General features: G+C 37.2%; 2 protein-coding genes across 2 annotated transcripts; both read left to right on the forward strand.

The window, feature by feature from the left end:
* The first annotated feature begins 647 nt into the window (after nucleotides 1-647).
* LOC149078557 (uncharacterized) lies at nucleotides 648-10,522 on the forward strand. The gene is made up of 3 exons (XM_089240676.1): nucleotides 648-757; nucleotides 7,792-8,016; nucleotides 10,243-10,522. Exons 2-3 carry the CDS (start codon nucleotides 7,802-7,804, stop codon nucleotides 10,415-10,417), a joined length of 390 nt encoding a protein of 129 aa, XP_089096802.1. The 5' UTR covers nucleotides 648-757; nucleotides 7,792-7,801; the 3' UTR covers nucleotides 10,418-10,522.
* Nucleotides 10,523-14,067: 3,545 nt separating this feature from the next.
* Nucleotides 14,068-18,089, forward strand: LOC149078558 (uncharacterized). Its single transcript, XM_089240677.1, has 2 exons — nucleotides 14,068-14,161; nucleotides 16,500-18,089. Exon 2 carries the CDS (start codon nucleotides 16,677-16,679, stop codon nucleotides 17,820-17,822), a length of 1,146 nt encoding a protein of 381 aa, XP_089096803.1. The 5' UTR covers nucleotides 14,068-14,161; nucleotides 16,500-16,676; the 3' UTR covers nucleotides 17,823-18,089.
* Nucleotides 18,090-18,353: the final 264 nt, after the last annotated feature.

The raw sequence follows: 18,353 nt of genomic DNA on the forward strand, positions 1-18,353 counted from the left end.
TTTGGTCGTTAGTTTTAGTTTAGTCTGAATGAATGCAAAATTTTTTACTTCAGCTAATATTTCTGCGAACAAATGCAAAAAATTGTAATTAAAATTTTTTTTTTTGCGAATGAATGCGAAATTTTTTTATTTGAAATTTTTTCTGGTCTTGAATGCAAACTTTTTCAAATGCAATGGAGAGTGAACACAAAAATCTGAACTTAAAAAATTTTATCTTTTCTTATTTTTGCAAATAAATGCGAAATTCCATATTTGGAATTTTTTTTCGTGAAATTCGGATTTTTTTTTTATTTTCGAAATTTACGTATCTATAATAATAGGATTAATCTCTAAATACATAAATAAGTTTCATGAACATGGATCATGAACTTTTCCCCGTCTAAATGGAATTTACTTCAGGTATAATTTCACGTTCAGTGATATCTAAACCAACCGAAATCTTTTTTAGCTTAAAGGGGTTTCGAAAGGGAAAAACTTTTGATGTCTAATTTTATTTTATTTATTTTTTTGTTATTTTAAGAGAGAAGAGGGCAGTCAAGTAAAATGTCATCGACCCCATTTTGACTGAAAGACATACATCCAACAGAGAAAGTCATCCTCAACGAGGAAAAACATTTCATCGCTCGTATAAAAACTCGTTGAAAAGCTCTTATATCTCCACTTTGACGTTTCCCATCGAAAGTTAACGGCAAAGGATAACAGCGTAATAATAGTAATAATTAAAAATATACTTTATTGGGTTAAAAGTTTTTCACAGGTGCGTACTCATATCAATTTACTTACTCGTTATTCTTAATGATACATGTGTAATAGTACTTAGTTTCTCTTTCATAATCTATAAAGGAATTATAACAAAACAAACTATAACAAATTTCTTGCACTAAAAAATTTAAAAATTTTTTTTAATTGAATTTTTTCAAAATATTTCTTTAATAATAAATAGCTATAAGTTCATAACATATTTTTTTAACATTAATTCTGATATTCCTGCAGTTTCTTTTCTGTTATGAGGAATTAAGTGAAAATCTTTGATTTTTCTCGTTTCAAGTATGTATAGGTATCCTTCGCTTTGCGCGATTTCACCATAACGCGAATTTTGAAAAGTTAATTTTAGAAACTGCGACTCGCAAAATTTGGTCTGTAGTTTGATTTTAATCCTGAAAATGGGCTTGCGAATTAGAGTTATGACATAATTGAAATTATGATGATTATTGTTGATGTAAAAGAGGCAAATATGGAAGAAAAGCTAAAATCCATCTCACCTGATCTCACTAATGAATATCTTTTGGTAGCACATCGACATTGCCATCAGGATTTTAATCGAAGAAAACGATCCTAGAGAGAGAGAGAGAGAGAGAGAGAGAATCTAGAATTGTTATATTTGCGAGGAATATTCAGAATTTTCTAGCTTTGCTTCTGAAGTTTTATAAATCAATGGGGAATATGCTGCTTTTAAGCTGAATCTTGACTGCCTTCATATCAGATTCTTCAGAAAACATCCACACTCTCATTAGAATTGTATGCAGCAGTGAAGACAGAAGCAGAACGTATTAATCAAATATATTCGCACATCCTAAATTGACGAGATTTGTTTAAAAGTTTGGATAATAAATTGATAAATTAGTTAATTCATTCAAAAAATTTATTTTGCTGCCGGAAGTTGGGCTTACTTTTTCTTATCCTTCTGAAGAAAACCCCTGATTAATTCGTATAACCACACGTAATTTTCATTCAATAACTAAAGGTAAAAACACCGGTTTCCTCTCGAAATAATGTAAAATGTTTTGTATTTAACCCGCTATGGTTCACCCTCTCATAAAGATGTACTGGAAAAAAACCCCAAAAAGGATGTACATTGGTGCGGTTAGTATATTTTTAATTCAAATAACACATCAACACAAGAATTTGATTAACAAATATAGCCTTGTTGATCAAAGTTGAATTTTACTTCCAACTCCTCAATTCGGCGCGATTTTATAAATTTCTGAACGCATACAGTTTCGGCAGGTCTCAAAAAATTACACAAACTAGAATCAACTCTTTTCTAGATAAAAAAAAGTATTATATTTATGTAGCTATCTATACTTGGAATAAGACAACCATAAAGATATTTTATGGACATTGCATAATATTTTATAATGTATACAAGTCTATAGTTTTTATAATTGCATTTTTAATTGGGTTGCTGCATTTTAGAAATATATGGCATCCATATTTGTTATGGGCTTTTTTTCGCTCAGCCACCTCGTTGAGCATTTTGCCTGTTGTGGCCTTGCATTTGTATAGCCGTATTATTATTTTACACTGTAATGACACTAAGACATGTACCTTCTAAAATACCAAAAAAAAAAAAAACTGGGAAACGAAATTGGTACAGGATAATGGATTTTTGACATTGTATATTCAAATACACAAGGGACATGGAGGGTTAACAAATTTCTTACAGTATAAAAATATTTTAGAAAGTTTTCAGTTGAATTTTTTGAAATAGTCAGAATTTATTTTTTAATATTAATTCTGATACTGCTATAGTTTCTTTTCTGTTATGAGAAATTAAATGAAAAAAATGTTTGATTAAATTAAAGCCCCGGTAAAAGCCACACGTAAAACTCATTCAAGAGCCAAAGAAAAAAATACCGATATCTGAAAATAAAATTTAATATTTTACTGTTCAAGTTTTATTTGAGAATTTTGTAATCTTTCGTGACATTAGGAATTATTCTAAATTAAATGTTTAACCGAAACTAAAAATAATACATAAAAATATGATCGCAAGAATTAATTAGAATCCATTAAAGAAAACGTTGGATAAAGAAAGTTATTGGATAAGTCCCCGGCTTTATTACGAGAAATTACGGTGCATACAATTAAAATAATAGTATTAATTATAATATGTATTATTATGCCACATGCTCTCCTCAGTCATTACAAAAATTCATATTAATTGAAGGCAATAATTAAATTGGAAAAAAGCTGATAATAATATCAAGTAAAATCGAAAATTCTTAAAATATGAATAAAAATTTGCAATCGATAAATTATTTATTTTAAAAGTATGATTTTCTTGAAATGTAATTTTCCACGTAATCCTTAGAATAGTGTGTGTGTATATATATATACAGTCGAATTAAAGTGAAACCGCACAACTCAAAATATGTGATTCGTCCCATTAATGTAAAAAATTCTATTGATTTACCGGCATTGGTACAAAATAATAAATAATAATATCGGTCATAATAAATAATAACCGATTCGTGCCCAACCGCCGTTTAAGAGCTTAAAATGTTTATGAATACAGTCAAATTCTCGGTCATAACGACACCTCCAGTATAACGTCAATAATTGGTGCGATCGGTGAGGTCCCGTATTTATGGTCACCCCGATCATAATGCACTAAACAACTCATCAACGTATTTTTCGTCAGAGGGGTCTTAGCAAAATTCAACGTCGATTGTAATAGCAAAATTTTCTGGAATTTTTGAGGTCGTTATAACCGAGTTTGACTGTACTTTCTTCTTCCCGAAACAATCATTTTTACTCCCTTTTCTCAATGCTGCACTTATTAATTATTTTGAGCTCTCTGGTATTTATGGTCTTTATTTGTTTTGAAAAGTTCCTATTCTTAAATTCGGATGTAGATCAGAAAATTCGCATATGAAAATGAAATCCTTTTTTGGTTACGCATTTTTTAATAATTACTCAAAATTGAAACTTCGATGGAAAAATAGACTATGATAATTTAGTATTTGAAGCTATTATGCAGTTCACTGAAAATTTTCAGGAAGAAAAACCCTGTGTTATTGCTTTTTCTTATTCTGACCATATTCATTAAGACAAAAACGGCACATCGAGCCAATTATCGATCGCCAATGGTCTTTAACTGTAATCAGACAGAGGTTAATTAGCTGTCATTACTGATATCAAGTCAAAATTAACCAAAGAAAAAATAATTCGGGACCATAAGCGGGATGTATAGTCAATTCACGTTCTTCCTTCTTGCTCTATTGAACAAGTTACAGTTTTTCTTATTTTTATACTTGGATGGGTAAGAAATCGTAAGTGGTTTTCCTCTTTCCACGCACGAACAATTTTACTTTCTCGTTCTCATGGCCTATCTATACTCAAAAAATTGAGTGATATGCGAACACTGAGAAATTTTGATTCCTTTTCCTTCTTTCTACACATTATTACCTCTATAATAAATACTTCCAAAAAAAGAAAAAAAGAAATTGAAGGGCTTGATTGTGAGCTCTACGCTGTGCATCATGTGCAGGACTGTACTTAGTAGACATAATAACGGGGTTCCTTCGCAGTCCGAATAATAATTATCTCTAATTAGTTATACAGCCAACCCTCGATTTATGAACTTGATTCGTTCCTGAAGTCCGTTCGTAAATCAAAATATTTTCTCCCATAGAATCAATGTATAATAAATTTATACATTTCAGGGATCCCCCTTCCCCCTCCCCCCGAAGATTTCTAGTGTGAAATTCCAGTGCGTAACGAAAAGCCAATGAAAATCAAATCATTTGAACTCAGAAATATGACCATAAATTTGAAGGAGATAAAATAAAAACGGTGCTGGAGCCATGTCTGGTTGCATTGATATTATTTACAGTGTGATTCGAAATTCATGGGACAAACTTCCAGAGGCGATATAAGACATCTGCATAAGCATTTTTCGTCACATAATGTGCGCTCGAATCACAATAGCAAAGGCGATAGAGGGCGTTTTCAGAGCGTACACAACAGCGCTTCACCGAAAGTAAATATAATTTTCTGACGGATTTGTGCTGCAATAAGTGCAGTCAACCATTTAAGGGTGCGGGGTATAGTAATGTGGTGCGATTTGGGTAACGCAAATTCTACCACAAGTCATCGTACCGTCTGATCATTGTTTGGTGCAGCATAACCTTGATAGTCCTTGCACCGATAAAAGAACAAACTCCAATTCAATCCGAGAAAGTTCATGTACACCCTCGAATGGTTGATAGCACATACCGCAGCAAATTCGTCGGAAAAATGTGGTATCTGTTTATGGTGAAGTGGTGTTGCGCACACTCTCTAAAACCACCCCTACCGCCCTTTGCTATTGCAATTCGACCGCACATTATCAGACGAAAAATGGTTGTTTAGGTGTTTTATATCACTTAAAGTTTGTCCCATGAATTTAGAATCACCCTCTATATAATCTCAGCGTGAAAGCCATTAAAATCTCTCTCTCAACAAAATCTAGCCACGATAACCCCCCCTCCCCCCCAAGCCGTATTTGCTGATATGAAATAGTTGTACAGCAGCTGAATAAGAGAAATCGTATTTGGGTACGGGAACTTTACTTGGATGAAATCTAATTCTACAACCAACTCTTCTGTAAAAAAAAAAACGACATAAGATTCACAAGACTTATGGAGTACGTTGTCTTCCGAATTTCTACCGTTTTGCGTGCTCGTAAACCAAAACAACCAGTTCGTAAATTGAGTCGTTCGTAAACCCCCAGAGTTAACTGTACGCTACATAGGGTTTATGTGAACAGGAAAACGGATGTTTTCTGGTTGTTATGCCAAGGTTAACTTGAAAAGTCATCTGGTCTCCCCCGGGGGGACTCAAACTCACTATCTATTGCAAACCGGACAAGCATGCTACCATCTACATCACTGGAGACACGGCCCTGCCTTCCTTATTTTACGCACTGTGGCGTGAAGCGCTGAAGTAGAGGCATTAGTAGCCTCTCTTAACTTCATCAAATGGGCCCGACAGGCGGGACGACGGTAGCGAGAGACGGTAGACGGAGCTGTCCCACACCTGGGTGGACATATTCTGAATATACAGTTAAGAGACGCTACTAATGTCTCTACTTCAGCGCCTCACGCCGCAGTGCGTGAAATAAAGAAGGTAGGATCGTGTCTCCAGTGGTCTAGATGGTAGCATGCTTAGGGCCAAAGGTGGCCCTCGGAGTTATCTCATGTGGCCCGTGACCTATAACCTTACTTTCGAAAAAAATGAACTGAATTATTGTTTATAACATTACTGTTTGGTTAACCAATGGTCATCCTGAATTGCCTATCTTAACAGTGGATACCAACGGTCCCGTCTTGTAGATAAAATGTTATTGAATTTCTCCAACGTATTAAGTAGTTGCCCATGTAAAAAGATATACCTGGTTTTTGCGTTTTAACATTTGCCATATTGCTTATAAAAATTATAAGAAATCGAAAATCATGAAAAATTTAATTTTACTGTGACCCATGACTGATTGACCCATGACCAAACCACACAAGTAACCCGTGGCACAATTCCAGATCACTGAAGGAGATGTTTCCATACCAAGGAAGTAGCAAACACTCTCCGATCCATTGAGCACTCTTGATATATCCCATTCATCTCTAACTAAATATTATATCCTTTGGAAAAGTCTAAATGTACAAGGTGAATACTATTGACTGCCCAGTAATTACACACGGGATTCCTGGAAGAAAACTGATATGGAAAAGTATTCTTCCGTTATAGAATCGGATGAATATTAAGGGTGTTATAACGTTTTGAAATTTTGTGACGTGTCAGTTTTCTAACGGTCAGTTACGTGCCAAACATCCAACTAAAAAAAAAATTCCCATGTCATGGGTTGCCGCAAATTGAAAATGAACTGAAATATGCAATTCCGTTAGAAGCCAAATTCAGTTATTTTCTTTCACTATTTGTGTAGAGTTCTGTTAACATTGTGATTACGTGTTACCTTCGCCCCACCATATTGGCAAATCTATTGCTCGGTTCTATACTATACTACTATTGGCAAATTTATCACCAGATACGTAAAGTGTTAGCCAAGTGAGATCTACTGGAAAAATTGTTTTCAACACTTTTTTTGTCAAAATTTTTTTTCCTTCACAGAGTGGATTCATTTTTTAAAGTAAATTGCAAGGAAGAACTGGTTTGCACAGCTTTCTTGATTACGCTCTGGGTTATAGGGCCTATCAGGTTTTAACCACTGGCCATAACTCTAGGCCATCTCTAGGCAATCAGCTTTTAACCCCTGTACGATCAAGGACGTAATATTGCGATCAAACACCAGTGAAATAAATTCAAAAAGTTCTCTTTGTTTTCTTTCCTCTCTCCTCATCACCGCGAAGCTTTGTTGCACTCTACGAAAAAACTTAAGTAGTTATTTTACCTTCGTGATATATCCTTCTACTATAGACATCTAAGAGCGAAAGAGAACAGGTAGAACAGCAGAACTTCGTAGAAATCTACTCCGTACAGATAAGAGAAAGGGAGAGATAAGAGTATAACAGATATATAAGTATCTTTCTCTCTCTCTCTCTCTTATACTTATGTATTATACTGTTTTCATTTCACACACACATTTGTTTTTTTTCTCTTACTCTTTTCTACTTTATCTTTCCTTCCTCTTTCTAACATGCGGTTAAGTTACCATATTTATCACCGATTCGTTAAACAGAGATCATACGAAACAATCCAAACAATCTTGACAATTGCCTTTGCATTGCTTATTTTTATGGAACGTAAAAATTACATCACACTTTAGGAAAAGGAAACGACTAGAATTCAAGTTTATAACTTCACCACACACAAATTCCGGCCATATCACCATATTGCAATTTACTGCCGACAACGAGGTGAGTTGGAAATGAATCGAACCTGGGACCTAACGGCAATTTTCACATGTTGGTAGACGAGCATCTTAGCACCACACCATTCGGGCGTTAAATTTAAGTCTTGACACTTGCCTTAATGATAGCACGAATTAAATAATCTTTTCCTTCAAAATTTCAGACTCGCAACCATGAACACGCGCAGTGGCATCAGCAAATATGGTTTGATCTTCCTGTTTGTGGTAACGATGGCCATCGTCCTCGGACCTCAAGAGACAGTCGCTCGTAAGAAGAAGCACATCCTGTTGAAGACACTTCTCATGTCCAGACTGAGAGGAAAGAAACTGCTGCTCCTTCCGCTTCCTTTGCCCGTTCCACCCGCTGCAGCAGCTGCCGCCGCCGCTCAGTAAGTGCGATTCCCAATCTCTGTACCGAGTTTTGTGAACAACCGATACTTCAGTTACAGTTGAATCCCGTTTTAACGAATACCGTTATAGCGAAAATCTCGTTTTAACGAACACTTTTCTAATCACACAAGTAAGTTTACATACGAACAATGCTAGGTAAGCTGGAATTCCTTTATTACGAAATTTCGTTTTAACAAAGTGATTCCCCCGGTATCTTGGCGTTCGGGATAACGGGATTCGACTGTATTGTTCAGCAAACCGCTGTGCGGTCATGTGGGCATCGTGCTGGATCCTCATCACGACGATCCAAGGTTCGAACTCCGTTGGCCGGCTGAAGTTCGTTTCCTGAGGTTTTCCCAACTTCAAGACGCGATGTCTCATTTAAAAAAATTCTCCCCACAGAAAGCAGGCAGACCTTCAACCTTGTACAGCATAAAAATCTTCACATTTGTAATTTTCACTTCCAAAATATGGAAGCGAGATGGCAGCACCATTATATAAGACGAAATAAACATAGCTCTGACAGCATTAACATTTTAGGGTCACACATACACACACGTCGTGTGACCCTAATGGTCGGCATGTAACCAATCCGCCAGAAATGCCCGCTGGAATGGCCGCTGTGCTGCCGTATGAGCATCGTGATGGACTCGATTCACGATTTTTCATCCAGGTTTGAACTCCGTTGGCAGCATAGTGGTGGTCGGTTTGATGAAGTTTGTTTTCTACGGTCTTCCAACTTCGAGGCTCGAATGCGAACCGATCTCCCTGCTAAAAAAATCTCGCCACAGAGAGCAGTAACAGGCCTACAACGGTACAAATATTCAATCATTACACTTAACTTCTGAAATATAGATGGCATCACTGACAAATCAGTCACAACACTATATAAGCACTCAGACAGTTAGGTACACACACACTCGCACTTCCGCCACAACTCCCTGGATAGTAAATTTCCCACTGCAATAGTGGACTTGTGCCAACGCCATCTATAGCAGAAGGCCTCCGCATGAAGCTCGTGCTCGTGACGTCACTGAAGAAGCCATTTCACCTATACCCATTGGATGTACAACAAAAGAGGGTAAAGATATTGCATGCGTCGGCCTGTTATATCCAATAGCTACAGGTGAAATGGACTTTTTCAATGCATCAAAGCTTTGCGCAGAGGCACTTCTGCTATAGATGGCGTTGCTTGTGCTCGGTTTGATAGAAAGAAAGTCTAGGACAGTGATCCTCAACCTGTTTGCAACTGCGGACCGGTAAAAGTAGTTTAATAATCTCGCGGACCGGTCATATATAGTAGGAGAAACCGAGGACCGTTGAAGAACGCAGCTGGTCATTTGAATGACCTGCGGAGCAGTTTCATATTCCTTAAGTGCAGGGCCGTCTTAAGAGCATCATAGGCCCCCGGGCCAAGTTTTTTTTGAGGCCCGACCTGGTAAATTCTAGAGAATTTCGACCGGATCTCATTTTTATTAGCCCCCCCTCTTCTCTTGAGACCATCGGGCCGTGTCTGGGTGGGCCCATACGTTAAGATGGCACAGCTTAAGTGGCCTGTGACACATTTCCAGATCATTTGAGTGACCTGCGGTTCATTTTCAGATTACTTTAGTGACCCGCAACACAGTTCCATGGCATTTATGCGGCCCGTGGCACATTCCCATAGCACTTGAGTGTCCCGCGGGACATTTCCAGATCCCCTTAAGTGACCCGAAACATATTTACAGGTCACAGCGGCATATTCCCAGATCACTTGAATGACGTGAGGCATATTCAAAAATCACGTGAGTGACAGTGCAGCACAGTTCCAGACCATCCAAACTCCCCGCGGTACATTCAAACATCACTTAAATAACCTGCGGCACATTTAAAAATCACCTAAGAAACCTGCGACGCTGTTCGAGATGATGAAAGTTGTCCCGCGACACGGACAGACTACATCCTGGAGCAGGGCTATCCCCTAGGGTGGGGCTCTTCAGTGTGCCCCGCAAAAGTGAATTTTTAGTGTAAAAAAGTAAAAGATGATGAGAGAGAGAGCCGTTCCGGGCCCCGAAGTTGGAGCTCTATCAGCCCCACTTGGGGTAGGGGAGAGAGAGCCCTGCACGCGCGCGAACACGTTTTCAAATTAATCAAGTGCACTTTCCTGAATGTTGAACATTCTTGATTCTCGCCAGAATGTGTCTATTATTCCACATCTGACTTATTTCAACATTATATTTTTCTAGCATCCACGAAATTCTGCACCCAGCTCCGGGCAACCACCATTACCCTCATCAAGCAGTAGGAGGAGGAGGGCTACCAGGACAGCTGGACCATCACTATCCAATGCCTTCGGCTCCTTACCCATACATACAACAGCATCAGTGGCTGGGCAGTCTCACCGGTAATGGCTTCTACTGAGAAATGTGAACGTCTTCCGCAAAATTAAAGAAACAATCCTAGTCATTTCTGTACATAGAAAAACTTTATTTTTTGTAATCAAAAATAAATATATTTTGTCGTAAATGTTCACTGCAGTCTTTTTTTTTTGGTTTCGAACTGTTTTCATGTGTGAAACGCTTATGACACGGGTCTTCGGCGCGTGGCCCGTGGGGCCATATACGTGGCCTTCGAAGCTTTTTTTCCCAGTGACCGCAGACGAAAAGGCTTACATAGCTGCGGAATTTCCCAGGATTGGTGAAAAAAAGGATTTTCAAACGCTATGTTTTTTCAGGAAACATTTCACAGAATTAAATGAGAGAGAGATAATTTCAGAACCAAAATGAGAAAAATTACTTCAGAATTAATGAGAAAAATTGTTTGACAATTAATGAGAGAGAAAAATTATTTGAGAATTAATGAATAAATGAGAGAGAAAAATTATTTGAGAATTAATGAATAAATGAGAGAGAAAAATTATTTGAGAATTAATGAATAAATGAGAGAGATAATTTTAGAAATAAATGAGAGAGTGAGAGAGAGATAATTTTAGAAATAAATGAGAGAGAGAGATAATTTCAGAACTAAATGAAAAAAAAAAGCTTCAGGATTAATGAGAAATAACGGTTGAATTAATGAGATAGAAATAGTTTCAGAATTAATGAGAAATAGTTTCAGATTTATTGTGTGTTGTGCATGTGTGTATGTGAAAGAAATCTGGATTTAAAAAAAATCTCGAATATTTTCCAGAATCCGAAAATGAAAATTTACATAGGTTATTGTGAAAATTGATTTTTTAGGCCGGGCTTACACTTTCTTTCATTCTTTCAAACCAAGCACAACTCTGGTCTATCGCCATGGGTAATTTACTACCTATTGAGTTGTGCTGGAAGTGTAAGGGTGCGCACCTAAAAACATACCTACATAATAACATGGTGCCTGAAAACATAGTAACAGTCTGAGTGCGTATATAGTGTTGTGTGTGTGAATTTTTTTGTGTGCTGTCACCTATATTTCAAATTGTGAATAAAACTATAAAAGTTTATTACACTTACGGGATTACACTATAAAAGTTTGATGAAAGATCGTTTACAAAACTGAAAAAAAAACAACAACCTAAAAGCCTACTGGTAACATTCGAATGTAACCGATGCGCTTATTGCTTGCATTTTCCACAAGTTTTATAAAAGAATTCTTATAAAAGCTCTTATAGTGTAATACCGGCCTTACATCTAAAATTACCCGAGACAAAATACTAAAGAAATTGGAAGATCGCGAAATCCTCTAAGGGGCCAGGATTACTCTATAAAAGTTTTGTAAAAGTTCACATTTATTAAATTTGATAAATGCAACCAATTAGGTCATCAGTTATATTCAAGCAAATGACCTTATTGGTTGAATTTTTCTAGTTTTGTAAAATATATTTTATCATACTTTTATAGTGTAATCCTGGCTTAAGCTAAATCCTAGATTTCTAGACATCCTCGATGTACTTCAACGAGCATCGGACTATTCTAAAGCCGGGATTACACAATAAAAGTTTTGTAAAAGTGCTTGTATAAAACTTGAAAAATACATTGAATAAGCTGATTGATTACATTCGAGCAAATGAAACCGATCAGTTTATTGGTTGCATTTGCTCGAATGTAACCTATGAGATTTATTTGATGTATTTTTCAAGTTTTATGAAAGGGATTTAATCAAACTTTTATAGTGTAATCCCGGCCTTACACCAAGAACCGAAAAAAACTTTTTTCTCTTACGCGAAAATTCAAGTTTGAAGATAATTTCAAATATTGCTGGACCAAGGACTGAAAGATCTTCTTGAGAGCTAATGACACATCCGGAATTTTTCGAATAACATCTGAGGTGGATTTACATTCATTGATTCATCATCGTCATCATCATGAATCATTCATCATCATTTTTCCGTCATCTCGTTGGGCAATTTGCCAGTTGTGGCCTTTGTGTTTGTATTTGTATTGAGACGCACTGACTGGCATAATTGACTCTTCTCCGCAATACAATTAATAGCCCGGATGATTTGAAGGATTTTATGACGTCCGAGAGAAAGAGCTAACAAACTGTAAGTGCAATTATAAAATTTTCCATATTAATATTACAGTATGAGTGCGAATTTTGATAATTTAATAGCTTTGTTGTCCCGTATAAATAAAACATCAGTATACTAGTGCTGTGTCAGAAATTTGGATAGATAATAACGAAATCTATCAGTACACACACCAAATCAAGATCAATTAATTTTTCCTGTTGCCGAAAATGATAGATCGGGAGGTATATCTGTATGCATATATACATGTAAATCGATATATTGTACGCAAATAGAAATGAACATTCTTATATTAGCTACAGGAAACGCTGTTTTATATTGTATTACACTGCTTTCAATTTACCGCTCGCATAATTTTACGATCTCATCGTATTATATAAAGCAGTCTATCATTTTTTAGCTAATGCTTTTGAAATGAAAATTATAGATAACAAAAATGAATACTACAAAAATATAGATTTTTACAATATAGATTTTTACAAACCAGCAGAAAAATGGTCACTTGTGAATAACATTAATCATAAAAATCAAACCCAGTTATTACCAACTTTCTCTCATGCTCCACATCTTGGCAGATCAATTCAATTTTGAAAATTTTAACTAATAATTTCAATTACACTAAACGAACAGTTTAGTTTTAGTGTGAAATTATTAAAGGTTTTTTATCTATTCTGAAAGTTTATTTAATTAGATGTGAATTTTCATTGATTCCGGGAGAGAAAAAGAGAAAAAAAGCATTTTTTTTCCCATTAAATATTATCATTTTTTTCAGTAATTGTGGAATTATTTTTCCCGTCAATTATTCTGGAATTACTCCTTTCAATAATTCTGCATTTTCTTCACGAAATTATTTCTGAAGTAATTGCGAAATTGTTTCTGAAAGTAAATGTGAAATAACATTTCCTGTGTGTGTCAGATGGAGATGGAATGAATGTTAAATAATAATCGAACTGACTATCAAATGTGATTTTAGTCACAATCAGGGCCACAACTAGAGGAGCGCAGGCGGATCTTGTGCTCCGGACGCTGTACCCGAGGGGGCGCAAATTTCATTCTGAAATTTCTCCTTTAACATTACAAGGGGGGCGTCAAAATGCGCGCTTGTCCCGGATGATCAAGCATCTAGTTGCGGCCCTGGTCACTATTGGCAGTCTCTCTTAACTTTAGCATCGTTCTAGCAACAGTTGGCGATTTCCCATATTTGGGATCCCGAATCCCCGTATTTTTTCTTTTGGAAGAAATATGGTCAGCCCAGATTTCCGTGGCACGTAATGGAAAATATAAAAAAATTGTAATTTTACATTATTATCAAGGTGGCCGTACCTCCCGTATTTTCAATCATTCCGACCTTTTACAAAAATATCCGTATATTTTTTACGTATTTTCAATGAATCCTACCTGAATTTTTATTCGTTATTGAAATTTATGATTAAAATTGTTTTTCAACTCATTCATTATATTATGATAATTACAATACTTACATATGAATAAGAACATTCATCTCACATATTTGCCATATTTTGAACGTTTTTTATTTCGTGGAATTCATTTTTATTCACAGCAATTCGCAGTAGCGCTTCGTTCTCCCACCATCAGCGATTTTAGCAATACAGTCGACGCCACTTATTAGAATCATGGATAATGCTATCCTTCAGGTTGGTATCACTTTTACAAAGGACGACGGACCAATATTATATCATGGGGACGGAATGGGGACCAATATAATATAAAATTCGTTTATAGTTATCAGAACTTAGTTACAGGACATAGTGTTACTGATTTTCTTTCCGTCAAAAGTTTTATTTTTGGGCATTTCGATGTTAGTTTCTACAAAATATCCCGGTCCAAACTTGTTTTTCTTCCCCAATGAGTTATCAGGCTGCAAGACTGTAGGAGGCTAGCATGTTTCCTTCTCACTCCCTTGTTGACGATTATTTCTGTACTCAATATTGTAATCGGCCGTAGTATTCGCTGTGATCCAGAGAAAGGATCCGAGAAAGAATCCAATTCCTGTGAAGGCTAATTTATGACGAAAAGTTGACCAGATTCAAATTTTTTTTTTCCAGGGAAACTTTCTCAAGGGATCTATGAAACGTATGGTATGTAGGCCTACATTAAAAAAATATAACTCGTGATACACATCAGACGGTTCCATTCTAACCTTACAACATAGAGTATATTTACTTATATATATTTCTTCTCAATCTCTCTTCTAAGCCTCACAATGCCTAAATAACTAAAATGCGGGATTTCAGCTCAAAGGGGAAGGGGGGAGAGTGAGTCCCGTTTCAGAATAGAATTTAAAAAAAGGAACGGAAACGAACATTTTTTAAAACTAGTTATGCGAGGGGGAAAACAGAATTGTCCAGCTTCACAATTACCTGTTTACCATACGTCCCGTTTGACCAAATGAGATTTATGGTCACCGTACGGGAGTTTCCGGATATAGTTATCATTTTGTTATTGTTATTTACTCCGTGTTCCAATGTGATCATATTTTTATGGCATGGATAGCATTTGGCAACTTTGCTCACCGTTGGCATCATCTTTTGGCAATAATTAGCAATGTCCCGAGAAAATATAATCAACTGATCAAAGTTCTTTTTTCGAAGAAATATGGTTGGTTAACTATTACTCGTTATCAAATAAAAAAATATATATACAATTCTTATATATCAATCTGAAATTTCACATTATTCTACATAATAAATATTTTTTATGCTATATCTAAAATATGTCAAATGAAAAAAAAATTTACCACTAAAATCAAGATTAAAAAAAATAATGCATGAATTTTTTTCAGACGACATAAAATACACATGGGGAGAAACAAGGGTGACCATACGTCCCGTATTTCCCGGGACAGTCCCGGTATTTTCTGTTTTTTTGGCCGTCCTGATTTTTTGGCAAAAGTGTCCCGGTTTTTCCCGTATTTTACACGAAGCCTACTTGAATTTTTATTCTTGATTGAAATTATTTTTCAACTTATAAATTGTATTATGATAATTACAACTATATATCAGAATATTAATCACCCACATTTGTCTTAGTGAACTTTTGTTTTCGTGGAATTCATTTTAATCCACTGCAATTTGCAGTAATGCTTCATTGCTTTCTCGCCATTGTGGTTTTCCGTAATTTCAACAATATTTTGTAACTTTGTTCAATTTGGCGTCATTTTTGGCAATAATTTGCGATGTCCAGTATTTGGAATTCCAATTTCCCGTATTTCTCTCTAGAAAATATGGTCAGTTTAGGAGAAATGAATAAAACTAAACTCGTGATTACAGCATTCCTAAGCTGACCATATTTCCTTGAGAGAAATACGGGACATTGGGATTCCAAATACGGGGAAATACGGGACATCGCCAATTATCGCCAAAAACAACGCCAAAACCAAACAAAGTTGCCAAATATTATTAAAATTACAGAAAAATCACAATGGCGGGAAATGTTGCATCGCTGCAAATTGCAGTAGATTAAAATGTATTCCACGAAAAAAAAAAAGTTTACCAAGGCAAATGTGGGAGATTAATATTCACATATATAGTTGTAATTATCGTAAAATAATTTATGAGTTGAAAAATAATGTCAATCTTTGACTTCAATAAAGAATAAAAATTCAAGTAGGCTTCGTGTAAAATACGGGAAAAACCGGGACACTTTCGCCAAAAAGTCGGGACGGCCAAAAAAACAGAAAATACCGGGACTGTCCCGGGAAATACGGGACGTATGGTCACCCTAAGCATTCCTGGATGGAAAGACCGCGAAAACAAAGACGGAAGTCCGTTTATATAGTCAGCGCTTATTAAAGTCCTTTACTTTTTTTCAGAGAAATATGGTCAGTTTATATTTTTATCAAGTTATCAAAATTAATAAATAAAACAAATCTAAAATTTTAGATTATTATGTATACAATGTGTATAACGTTATTATCTAAAATATCTGCCAAATGAATTTACCACTAAAACTAAGATTAAAAATGTTTTTCAGTGCCTCACAGTTTTTCCAGACGACATAAAGTGGGGAAAAAAAAAGAAGCGAAACGAATAAAACTAAACCCACGAACAGCATTCCCCGACAGAAACACCGCGAAAACGTACGTGGAAGTTCGTTTTAGTTTCCTTCGCGAAGCGTCCAGGGAGGATTGAGTTTCTGGTTCTTCGAATCATGGCTGCGGAAAGATGGAGATCGACACCTTCCAGTTCGACGGCGGATTCGGACATCACCGAGATCGATTGCGACATCAACGAAAGCGGCGAGATTCCCAAGTTCTTCGACGGCGATGCCGAAGCCGATCCTTACACTGGAGACATTCACTGCAGGTGGAACGAGGAGGACGAATCCTATGTCTGCTCGCTGTGCGATTCCACGATGAACTCCGAAGAGACTCTTCGGACCCACATGGCCGGCAAGCGGCACCAGAAGAAACTCGTCACTTTCCAGCTTGTCAACAACGTGAATCCGACGCCACCGAAGCCCATCCAGCGACCGTCCAACGTGCGAAAGATCGTCACAGGCGCGCAGAACGGGGAATTCCTGAGCACGGTCATCGTCAACACCCCGGCCATTATCCAACCGGAACTGGACGCCGTGACGAAGCCGATCTTGGGACTGAGCTACGTCACCGAGATACAGCGTCTGTACGATCGGGTCCCGCTGTACCGTTGCTCGCTGTGCCCCGCGGATTGCCAGTACGTTTCCATCATCGGCCACTTGCTGGGCCTGAAGCACAGGATGCAGTACTTCGCGACGAACTTCCCGGACATTTACGACGAGCTCAAGGTTTCGTCGTACTCGCTGGATCGACATTGCTCCGCCCTGGAGGCGAAGTACGGCCGTAGCAAGATCCGCGTCGAGGTCGAGATGAGACCGGGCGGAGGGCCCGCGACCTCAACATTCCAGCCGTATTATGCGAGGGACACGGGAAACGACGGAGACGCCGATGCGGACGCTCCGTTGACCGACGAACAGCAGTGCAATTTGATATTGGAGTCTGTCCGACGTTTCGGCAAGCACAACGAGGTGGACGTCATCCTGTCGCTCGCCAAGAATTCTTTCGAGGATGAGCTGAGGAATCCAGACATCAGCAAGGAGGACAAGAAACGGCTTCAAGAAGCCTGCAGGAGATTGAAGAGGGGATGCGTAGACTCCGTCGTCGAGTCCATGGACGCGGACGCGTTCGCGCAGATGTCCGAATCCTTGAGCGGATGCGACCAGTCGATGGCGGATAATCTCATCCTGTCCAGCTCCAATGGTCCGATAGAAGTCGCGTTCAGGGAAGTCATCGAAGCTCTCAATAAGAGAGGCGAATGAAGTTTCGTGTAATTTTTGGAGAGGGAGCCGGTGAATCCCATCCCCCCCCCCTTCTATTCTTTTACATAGTGCATACAAAGAAAGGTATGTGATAATTTCATGCGTTGATTACGCAGTGTATGTGGTCCCTTAATCTTTTTTTAAATATTATATCCATTACCCATATATCCATTTGAGGCGCTCATTTTTGACAAGTGTTCGAATATTCATCTAGATTTCGTGTGTAAACATTTAATATGAAGTAAAACTTGGGATGTTTGTACGCATATTTACGTTTGTTTATTTTGAACATGTTTGCACATTGCGAAGATCAGTATGAGCCGAGAATTCGAATCGAATTCGTCCATCGCCAGATACACAGGTTCCAACATTGGTGTCAGAGCCGGGGGTCGTAACGGATGCCCATATTAGTCAATCCCTTTATGTGGTTAATGTGTGTAATACATTTGTCACATAAAGGTATTTGAAACGGTAATTTTATTTTTTTTCGGATCAAAGCCATATTTCGATTTTTTTTCCCGCTGCTGATCA

The sequence above is a fragment of the Pholcus phalangioides genome, unplaced genomic scaffold, assembly GCF_987345545.1.
Source record: "Pholcus phalangioides strain wild (caught in Gottingen) unplaced genomic scaffold, Ppha-v1.0 ptg000013l_1, whole genome shotgun sequence".
NCBI lineage: Eukaryota > Metazoa > Arthropoda > Arachnida > Araneae > Pholcidae > Pholcus > Pholcus phalangioides.

Coding starts and splice junctions, on each gene's coding strand:
- LOC149078557 (XM_089240676.1), top strand. CDS start 7,802: ATGAACACGCGCAGTGGCATCAGCAAATATGGTTTGATCTTCCTGTTT. Junction 8,017..10,242: donor GCAGCTGCCGCCGCCGCTCA/GTAAGTGCGATT, acceptor ATATTTTTCTAG/CATCCACGAAATTCTGCACC.
- LOC149078558 (XM_089240677.1), top strand. CDS start 16,677: ATGGCTGCGGAAAGATGGAGATCGACACCTTCCAGTTCGACGGCGGAT.